Consider the following 11,471-nt stretch of genomic DNA (forward strand, 5'->3'; position numbering starts at 1 on the left):
GAAGAAAATCCAGGGCTGGAACGCGAAGAGATCATAAAAGAACAAGAGAAGGCCTCTCCAGAAGAAAAGTCACTCTGGAAGGAGAGAGGAGCCATAAAGGTAAGCAACATTTGGAGGGGGCCAGATGGAAGACCAGTGCTGACTGCAGATTTGGCAGAGAAAAAGATCAGAGAGGCTCATGGCCTTGGGCATGTGGGTGTCGCCCAGATGGAGAGGAATCTCTTTCATTGGTGGCACCCATTCCTGAAGGACATGTTGAGGGAACATGTGCGAACCTGCCTTATCTGTGGCCAACACAATCCTAAACCTACAGTGAAACCAGAGATGGGTAAGTTTCCCCTGACACAGAGGCCGGGTCAGGAAATAGTGATTGTCTACACAGACATGGTGACACCAGTGAGGGGTTTTAGATACCTGCTGGTATGTGTGGATAGTTTGACAGGGTGGCCAGAGGCGTGGCCAGCCCGGAGAGAAGACAGCACAACAGTCATTAAGTGTTTGGTAAATAATTATGTTCCCTGGCATGGATTCCCAGAGAGAATTAGATCAGATAATGGGACACATTTTAAGAATAAACATTTGCAGGAAGTGGAATCCATGTTAGGGTTGCAACACAGGTTTGGGACAGTTTATCATCCACAGTCTCAAGGTAAGGTTGAGCGAATGAATCAAAATGTAAAAAATAAATTGGCTAAGATCTGTGCACAGACTAAAATGGATTGGGTTGATGCATTACCAATAGCGCTCACGAGCATTAGATGCTCAGTAAATCAGTCCACCAGGTTTACTCCTTATGAGTTGTTCACTGGGAGACAATTTCCTGGCCCCACTGCAGGGGTGCCAGCTTTAAGACAAGAAATGCCTACATTTGAACATTTAAAGCAATTTAAAACACTGAAAGCTCTTGTCTTAAGTTTTACATCACCGGTGACTGCAGGCCAAGGACAGGAGCAGACGGTGCCAGAGGCAAAGTGAGTGTGACTGAAGGTCTACAAACGAAAGTGGAACGAGCCCAGGTGGACAGGTCCATTCGAGGTGGAAACCAGGACCTCACACGCGGTCCGACTGAAAGGGAAAGGCGAAACCTGGTACCACTGGAGCCAGTGTGCTGTAGCGGAAGAGCCTAAGAGGTCGGAAAGGCTCTCTGCAAAGGAAAAGAGGGGGAACTCGGCTGAGACCCCCCACATGGATCCCAGCCCAGGGACAGAATAAATCCCTGATCCATGCAACGACTGAAGGGTAGTCTACCCCGGAAGTTGAAGAAAGAAGAGAAAGAGAGAATCACCCGACTCAGAAGATAAAGGGTTAAAACAATAACAACAATAACAACAAAAAACTAAAGTAAATAAAAAAGCAAAAGAACAAAAGAACAAGTGAAATTAAATTGGATAAAAAGCGATGACAGAAATAACCAAATTGGGGTTATGGGGAAAGTGGAGAGCAATGGTAGTGTTAGGAGTGATAACTGTTGTAATTGTAATTGTGATTTTTCTTGAAAGTGAATTGCCCAGAGACAGATCTGAGTCCACTCCAGGGATACCCCCTTCACAGGCCACGGCGGAGCGAACCAAACGCAGCGAAACAGGTAAATCTGATGAGTGTTTGGATTATTATGGCGGTATAGAGCTGGACTACGTTAAAGGGTCCACTACTTCACAACACAAAAATGTACATTATTCTCTTGTACATGACAGCAAATGAAGGCCTCATAACATTAACTATAAATGCACCAAGACAACCAAGTCTCAGTAAAAAGCATTATTGTTTACTTAAATTTGACCTTTAGACTATCAAAGATCTAAAGACAACTAACACATATTTTACCTTTTAAAAATTTATTATTATTGTTTTTTGTTTTTTACATTTTTTCAGATGTAAACTAAAATGCATTTCCACTTCTGGTTTTAGGTTTAATCCAGGTCATCTTATCGTTTGAACTTAAGGTGTCATAATGCCATATCTCTAACACGTTCCATTGAGATGTAAATTGTTCAATTTATTGTCATTTACAGTAAATAGGTTTTTGTTTCTCAAATAACAGACTCATATTTATATCCTTTTTTCAAGCATAAAATGTTTGAGTCTCATGAGTGACGTGTTTACTGTGGCTCAAAGTTTAGCCAGTTTTTCGGGTGCCTCTGTAGTCTCGCTCATTGTACACTTATATCACAAGGCTAATTCAGAAAATATAACTGACATGATGATGTCTATATTTAAGAGAATATCAGTTTCACAGTTTGCAAATTAATTCAAAGACAGGGGAAGAAAGAAGTGATTGCTTAGTAGGTTATAGATTCATGCTGCTTTAAAACTACCTTCTTTCCACAGAGCTGCTGTTAAAAAATAAAGGCCTGACAGTACTATATACACAGCAAGTGTGTTTTTGTTTATGAGTTGGCACCACAGATTGTACAAGGTTCATGTTAGCACAGAATTCTGGGCCCTATGTATAAACAGTCTCTATATATGTGACACAATGTAATGTGTGGAAGGAAGAGAGGACTCAAACTCAGGACTCGCAGGCTGGTGAAGGATGTGGATGATGTTTGTTGTGAAGCCAGGATGAACAGAACATGAGAAGACGGACTGACTATACCAATTGAATAAATGAATGAATGAGTGAGTGAGTGAGTGAGTGAGTGAGTGAGTGAGTGAGTGAGTGAGTGAGTGAATTAATAAATTAATGGTTGGCTGGCTGACTGGATGGACTGAACTGAAAACACACATGAGGAATGGACGGAATGACAAGACTGGGAACTGAGGGCTTAGATACACAGTGTGGAGTTGTGATATGATGTGATAACATTAGGTGGCTGCATTATAATGTGAATGTATGATATTGTTGTCAGGCCTCTGTGTAACTGTAGGAGAAAAATAGTTTGATAGAAACAGCATTAGAATAGAATAATCCTTTAATTGTCCCACAAGGGGAAATTTGGTTGTAACAGCAGCCAGAAAGACACATATAGAAACAAACAGGACACAGAACAGAAACATACACTCATCCCTGTTGGACAACATCTCCCACCCCATGCAGGAGACTGTGACAGCACTGAGCAGCTCCTTCAGTGGCAGGCTGCGGCACACACGGTGTGGGACGGAGAGATTTCGCAGGTCTTTCCTCCTCACTGCTGTCAGACTCCACAACAAAGACTTTAACTGATCAAACACACACATCCACACACACTGAGTGCAATACTCTTTTTCTGACAAAGTTGTATTTTTACTCAGTTGTATAAAGCATTTGCATTCTATTTCTATCCTATTGTATATTTTATTCTATTTATTGTACTGTATATAGTATTTTATTTTATTCTATAATTAATGGGAGGTGAAGAGGGACAGCAGACATTAGTCAGGTACAGACGCAGCAGCTCAGTGCTCTGTTATGTTGTTATTTTAAAAAGGTAGATGTGCCCTCTGATCATGGATAATCAGTCTAATGAAAGAAGTTTCATTCTGTCAGGATTTAATGAGACGATGAATTTCACAGTACCCCTCTTCTCAGTTACTTTACTGTATTACTGTGTGATTTTGTTCTTCAATATTTCTCTTGTGCTGCTCATTGTCTTGGATGAAAGCCTCCATGAACCTATGTACATTTTCCTGAGTAGCCTTTGCATTAATGCACTTTATGGAACCACAGGTTTCTACCCCAAATTCCTTTCAGATTTACTGTCGTCTTCTCACAGAATCTCCTATGAAGGGTGCCTTTTACAAGCTTTTATTGCGTATTCATTTTCTTTTTGTGATTTGTCTATTTTAACTGTCATGGCCTTTGACAGGTATCTGGCTATATGTCGACCTCTGCACTACCACTCTTTCATGACTAAGAGGAGGCTTTCACAGCTGGTGTGTTTCTCCTGGCTGACACCTTTCTGTCTTTTTTCCATTAATGTCCTGTTTACAGCAAGACTCAAGTTATGTGGTATAAACATTCAGAGAGCCTTATGTCTAAACTGGTTAATTTTTAAACTTGCTTGTCCTGAAGCTGACACTTTTCCAAATAACATCAGTGCATATGTGATATTTGCCATTTGTTATTTTCATTATGTTTTCATAATTTGGACTTACATATATCTTATTAAAACATGTGTGAGGTCCAGAGAGGACAGAGTAATGTTTATGCAGACCTGTGTGGCCCATCTGACTTCTGTGATCATAAATGTCACTGTAATGGCTGTTGATTTGATGTACTTGCGCTTTGGCTCCAGAGATTTACACCAAAGCCTCCAAAACTTCATCACTCTTGAATTTCTCATCATCCCTCCAGTTATGAATCCTCTCATGTATGGATTTAAACTCAGCAAAATACGAAACAGAATCTTGAGTTTAATTTATTTGAAAGGGAAATGATTTCCATTAAGGTTAGATTTCCTTATTTAAAACAATTCAAAAATATTCAAAACAGATGCAGCAATATAAATACAAGTCTTTCTGAAGGCACTTGATTCAGAAACATTTAGTCATGTTTGCCTTGTCTAAGGCAAACATATATTTGGACTAGACTAATTTTACTAATATTCTTTGTTATATTTATCATAATATGACACATATTTGTCATATATGACATATTTGCTCAATCCAGCACGAATGTTAAATGAAAACAACATTTTTTTCATGTTTTTGACTAAGAATTTCATTTTAAAAAGGATTCTGCATGAGTTTTTAAGTACTGTTGTAAAATTCATCTATATACCATTCAGAAATCATCACAAATTGACTTTTCATTTCTTTGCCTTGCTGTGTCTTGATGTTCAAGGTATATTAGCTGATATATGTGCAAGTTGATTAAACAGGTTTATTTCAAAGTGTTTTAGGTTTAAAGTAAACAAAATATTGTATGAAATATTCTGTTGTAAAGGGCTGGTTAGTGCAGGAATCCCTGTGTGTTACATCTCAGTTTATCACAAAGGTCAGTTAACAACGCTTAATGTTTCTTTTTTTTTTTCCTATAAACACGTTCCATATATAAATATAAGGATCAGTGTTATTAGGTTGTATTTTTTCAGTAGTATTTATTTATTTATATATAAAGGTTTTTTTATTATTATTTTGGAAAAATAGTAATTGAACTGTTACCTACTTTTATTTTGCATTTTTTTTGTTTTTAAATTTATATGTAAATTTCTCTCTGTACATTAATTAATGACACCATAATTCTGTACTTTTTGAAATCTGATCATATATCCCCATTGCTTGACATACTGTAGTATTTACTACTTTAAGAATTAAAGTTTTGTTTAGCATATCAAGCATAAAATTGTGCTGTTGTTGTTTGAAGTTTTTCAATCCCATAGCATAAAAAAAAAAACCCAACAAAAAAACAATGCAATAATAGTATTTCAACAGTAACTCCCTTCTCTTCTACTCCTTCCTCGCCTTAACTAGGAAGGAGGCTCTCTCAGCTGGTGTGTTTCTCCAGGCTAACACCTTTCTGCTTTTTCTCCATCAATGTCCTGCTAACATCAAGTTGTGTGATATAAACATTCTGTCACGGCTGTCGAGGCGAGCCATGTGGTATTGACGGGAGAAAGGACCCAAATCGCAGGCAGTAGATGATAATGCTGGTGATGTTATATTTACACAGTGGTGAGATGACAAAACAGGCAAGAGGGAAGACAAAACTAAAGACCTAAACTGGGAAAGCTAAATGACAAACCTGAGAGGGTACCAGAATGGGGTGAGAGGCAGAGAGACACGGACGAGGGACAGGACACCGTGGACCACAGAGTAACGCAGACTGACACGGCGTAACGCAGACGAACCAGCAACAGGCAGGAGAACACACAGGGCTTAAATACACACACCAGTAATCAGGGGATGAGAGACAGAAGGGCAACACAGCTGGGAGAAATCAGAGCTGACGGGACAGAGGAAACGTAAACTGAACACACTCACATCAGACAGAGACCTTCACAATAAGACAGGAAACTCAGACACAGGGAACCAAACAAGAGACAGAACTAAACAGACAGATTCGCAAACAGACGGGGTGACACCATAGACAGACAGACCGAATATAACACATAGAACTCGAACAATAATAATCATCATAATAATAAACTAAAAGCGCTGGGTCACCGACCCAGGACCATGACAGTACCCCCCCTCAAGGGCTGGCACCAGACAGCCCAACACAAGAAAATGAAAGAAAAACACAAAAACCGCCCAAAACAGAAAACAACCCGAACAGGGCGGGCAGCGGGGGTCCAGGAAGGAGGGCTCGAAACAAAACACCGAAGCACAAGAAAGCCCCAAAACAAAAGAGGAGTCCAAAAAAGAACAGTTCAGGGGGCCGGCCGTGCGGACGGCAACGGCGGCGACGTGGAAACAGTTCAGGGGGCCGGCCGTGCGGACGGCAACGGCGGCGACGTGGAAACAGTTCAGGGGGCCGGCTGTGCGGAAGGCAGCGGCGGCGATCCGGGGGCCGGCCGTGCGGAAGGCAGCGGAAGGCAGCGGAAGGCAGCGGAAGGCAGCGGCGGCGACTCAGGCGAAAGGGGTCCGGAGGCCGGCCGTGCGGAATGCAGCGGCGGCGATTCAGGCGAAGGGGGTCTGGGGGCCGTCCACGACGGAGATGACGCCCGACCAGTGGCCTGGAAGGTGGCCAATAAACCACAGACCCAGACGAGGCTGGACCAGGCGACGCCGAAGGCGAAGACACGGAGGCTGGGCCAGACGAGGATGAAGCAGCTGAAGCGGAGGCTGGGCCAGACGAAGGCGAAGCGGAGGCTGGGCCAGACGAGGATGAAGCAGCTGAAGCGGAGGATGAAGCCGGAGCTGGCGACGCTGACGATGCTCCTCGGGCCCCCCAGCTGACGAGGCAGGAGGCTGGACGGGCTCCTCGGGCCCTCCAGCTGACGAGGCAGGAGGTTGGATGGGCTCCTCGGGCCCTCCAGCGAGAACAGTCTCAGGACCAGTGGGCACAGGGACCTCTGGCAGGCACAGAACAGAACCAGCAGGTGCACGGGCCCCTGGCAGGGACAGAACAGAACCAGCAGGCGCACGGGCCTCTGGCAGGCACAGAACAGGACCAGCAGGTGCACGGGCCCCTGGCAGGGACAGAACAGAACCAGCAGGCACACGGGCCCCTGGCAGGCACAGAACAGGACCAGCAGGCGCATGGGCCTCTGGCAGGCACATAGCAGGCTGCAGCTGCACAGAGCATTGACTCTGCTCAGGCAGCAACACCCGGGTGCAGTCCTCAGCTGGCTTCTTAACCTCCAGGGGTCCAGAGTCAGCTGGGGGCTGAAACCCAGCCTCAATGGAGGCCCTGGAGTGCATCTCAGTCTCAGAACTGGCCAGCCTTTGAGGAATGTTGACATTATTAGATTTGTCTCTCTGCTTGGAATGGATGGGCGAAGAACAGTGTTTTTCAGGTTGAATTGACTTGTATTGTTGTACAGGTGGAGAAACTGACACAGGATGCAGGGCTGGTGGCTGCTGAACAGGAGGCTGAACTGAGGGTGACTGACATAATGGTTGTGATGACAATGGTGGTGGAGTGGGAGACTGAATGGATGATAAGGCTGATGATTCTTCTGCCAACTGGGCTACTGACTGGGCTAGGGATTGCAACATAGTTTGCAGTAAGTCTGGCTGTGACTGTAACTGAGCTATGGGTGGTGAGGCTGAATGTGGTGGAGGTGGCGACTGAGCTTCTGGCCGGGCGGCTAACCGAGCTTCTAGTAGATAGTCTTTTTTATTTTCAGATTCCGGATTAAAAGTCCTGGTTAGCATAACACAGGACTCGGAAGAGGCAGAATGAAAGCAGTCCTTTAAATCCTCAGAGCATGTGTTAACGGACCTTGGAGTATCTGACAAAGAATTAACCGTTTCTGAATTAATCTTTTCACATTTGAATAAACCTGAGTTGACTGGCATTGAATTACTAGACTCAGGATCAACTGACAGAGTGATCATGAATGCAAGCTCAGATGGAACAGAAAAAACACTGTGTTCCTGACTCACAGAATCTGCCGGTAACTGACGGCCGCGTGGACGTCGCTTCCACCTGGGAGAAGGGGCAAGAGCGGCAGGGGAAGCGGGCGGTGATATGAGCCAGCTCTGAAGTGGCTGCTCCTGCTGTGGGGTGGATAGGCTGGGTGGAATGAGGATGATTCCCAGTGCTTTGTAAAAAGCCTGGGCTGGTGTGAGCTGGCCACTGGGGGGCTGCATGTAAATGAAACAGTCACTCTCACTGACCCCGAGGGCTTGCTTGGCGAGCGAAGGATGACGGCGGCGTGACCGCCGTTTTGCCCGGAAGGAGGGAGAAGCCGACTGAACGGGCGGCATTTTGTCCGGCTGAGAGTCCTCTGGTGGACTGGGGAGAGGATCTTCCAGTAAGCCAGGCAGGTCAGCTGTCGCAGTTGGGGGGTGAAGATGAAGTGTGTTGAGGATGAAGTCCTGTACGAGTGGGTGAAGTGAATCCAGCAGCCAGGGGTGATTGGAAACTAGCCGCTGTAGTCGGGCCTCCAGAGCATGACGAAGTTCCTCCCCCTCATGCTCTAGCCACAGATTAGTCCATCTTGAAACTGAATCGGTTAATTCCTCCCGAAGCTCCTTGGAAGGTGCGAATGCCGCTGGGTCCATGTTTGGCCGGTTCGTACTGTCACGGCTGCCGAGGCGAGCCGTGTGGTATTGACGGGAGAAAGGACCCAAATCGCAGGCAGTAGATGATAATGCTGGTGATGTTATATTTACACAGTGGTGAGATGACAAAACAGGCAAGAGGGAAGACAAAACTAAAGACCTAAACTGGGAAAGCTAAATGACAAACCTGAGAGGGTACCAGAATGGGGTGAGAGGCAGAGAGACACGGACGAGGAACAGGACACCGTGGACCACAGAGTAACGCAGACTGACACGGCGTAACGCAGACTGACACGGCGTAACGCAGACTGACACGGCGTAACGCAGACTGACACGGCGTAACGCAGACGAACCAGCAACAGGCAGGAGAACACACAGGGCTTAAATACACACACCAGTAATCAGGGGATGAGAGACAGAAGGGCAACACAGCTGGGAGAAATCAGAGCTGATGGGACAGAGGAAACGTAAACTGAACACACTCACATCAGACAGAGACCTTCACAATGAGACAGGAAACTCAGACACAGGGAACCAAACAAGACACAGAACTAAACAGACAGATTCGCATAAAGACGGGGTGACACCATAGACAGACAGAGACACAGACCGGATATAACACATAGAACTCGAACAATAATAATCATCATCATAATAAACTAAAAGCGCTGGGTCACCGACCCAGGACCATGACACATTCAGAGAGTCTTGTATCTAAACTGGTTAATAATTAAACTTGCTTGTCCTGATGTTGACACCTTTAGAAAAAACATCAGTGCAAATGTAACACTTATTGTTTATCTGTGTCATTGGCTTTTTATAATTTGGATTTACATATATCTTATTAAAACATGTGCGAGGTCCAGAGAGGACAGGTTAAAGTTTACGCAGACCTGTGTGCCCCACCTGATCTCTTTGATGACTTTCCTGTTTTTTCTTGATCCAGTGTACATGATATCTGGCTCTACACGTTTACCTCAAAGCCTCCAAAACTTCATCACTATTGAATTTCTCATCATCCATCCAGTTATGAATCCTCTCATATATGGATTTAAACTCACCAAAATACGAAACAGGATATTGGGTTTATTTTATTTTAAAAGAACTTCAAAATTAAGAGTTTCTTGTTCACCAAATAAAAATGGAGCAAAATAAAATTTCAAAAATGTACATTATTCTCTTGTACATGACAGCAAATGAAGGTCTCATAACATTAACTATAAATGCACCAAGACAACCAAGTCTCAGTAAAAAGCATTATTGTTTACTTAAATTTGACCTTTAGACTATCAAAGATCTAAAGACAACTAACACATATTTTACCTTTTAAAAATCTATCATTATTGTTTTTTGTTTTTTACATTTTTTCAGATGTAAACTAAAATGCATTTCCACTTCTGGTTTTAGGTTTAATCCAGGTCATCTTATCGTTTGAACTTAAGGTTTCATAATGCCATATCTCTAACACGTTCCATTAAGATGTAAATTGGTAAATTTATTGTCATTTACAGTAAATAGGTTTATGTTTCTCAAGTAACAGACTCATATTTATATCCTTTTTTCAAGCATAAAATGTTTGAGTCTCATGAGTGACGTGTTTACTTTGGCTCAAAGTTTAGCCAGTTTTTCGGGTGCCTCTGTAGTCTCGCTCATTGTACACTTATATCACAAGGCTAATTCAGAAAATATAACTGACATGATGATGTCTATATTTAACAGAATATCAGTTTCACAGTTTGCAAATTAATTCAAAGACAGGGGAAGAAAGAAGTGATTGCTTAGTAGGTTATAGATTCATGCTGCTTTAAAACTACCTTCTTTCCACAGAGCTGCTGTTAAAAAATAAAGGCCTGACAGTACTATATACACAGCATGTGTGTTTTTGTTTATGAGTTGGCACCACAGATTGTACAAGGTTCATGTTAGCACAGAATTCTGGGCCCTATGTATAAAAAGTCTCTATATATGTGACACAATGTAATGTGTGGAAGGAAGAGAGGACTCAAACTCAGGACTCGCAGGCTGGTGAAGGATGTGGATGATGTTTGTTGTGAAGCCAGGATGAACAGAACATGAGAAGACGGACTGACTATACCAATTGAATAAATGAATGAATGAGTGAGGGAGTGAGTGAATTAATAAATTAATGGTTGGCTGGCTGACTGGATGGACTGAACTGAAAACACACATGAGGAATGGACGGAATGACAAGACTGGGAACTGAGGGCTTAAATACACAGTGTGGAGTTGTGATATGATGTGATGACATTAGGTTGCTGCATTATAATGTGAATGTATAATATTGTTGTCAGGCCTCTGTGTAACTGTAGGAGAAAAATAGTTTGATAGAAACAGCATTAGAATAGAATAGAATAATCCTTTAATTGTCCCACAAGGGGAAATTTGCTTGTAACAGCAGCCAGAAAGACACATATAGAAACAAACAGGACACAGAACAGAAACATACACTCATCCCTGCTGGACAACATCTCCCACCCCATGCAGGAGACTGTGACAGCACTGAGCAGCTCCTTCAGTGGCAGGCTGCGGCACACACGGTGTGGGACGGAGAGATTTCGCAGGTCTTTCCTCCTCACTGCTGTCAGACTCCACAACAAAGACTTTAACTGATCAAACACACACATCCACACACACTGAGTGCAATACTCTTTTTCTGACAAAGTTGTATTTTTACTCAGTTGTATAAAGCATTTGCATTCTATTTCTATCCTATTGTATATTTTATTCTATTTATTGTACTGTATATAGTATTTTATTTTATTCTATAATTAATGGGAGGTGAAGAGGGACAGCAGACATTAGTCAGGTACAGACGCAGCAGCTCAGTGCTCTGTTATGTTGTTATTTTAAAAAGGTAG

General features: G+C 43.2%; 1 protein-coding gene across 1 annotated transcript; it reads left to right on the forward strand.

The window, feature by feature from the left end:
* Positions 1 to 3,411: 3,411 nt before the first annotated feature.
* LOC146691077 (olfactory receptor 4B13-like) lies at positions 3,412 to 4,356 on the forward strand. The gene has a single exon (XM_085435314.1). The coding sequence runs from the start codon at positions 3,412 to 3,414 to the stop codon at positions 4,354 to 4,356; it is 945 nt and encodes a 314-aa protein (XP_085291440.1).
* Positions 4,357 to 11,471: the final 7,115 nt, after the last annotated feature.

This window comes from Copadichromis virginalis, linkage group LG16 (assembly GCF_057382275.1).
Source record: "Copadichromis virginalis isolate Kocher_CV1m ecotype Utaka linkage group LG16, C_Virginalis_male_GT1.1, whole genome shotgun sequence".
Classification (NCBI taxonomy): Eukaryota; Metazoa; Chordata; class Actinopteri; order Cichliformes; family Cichlidae; genus Copadichromis; species Copadichromis virginalis.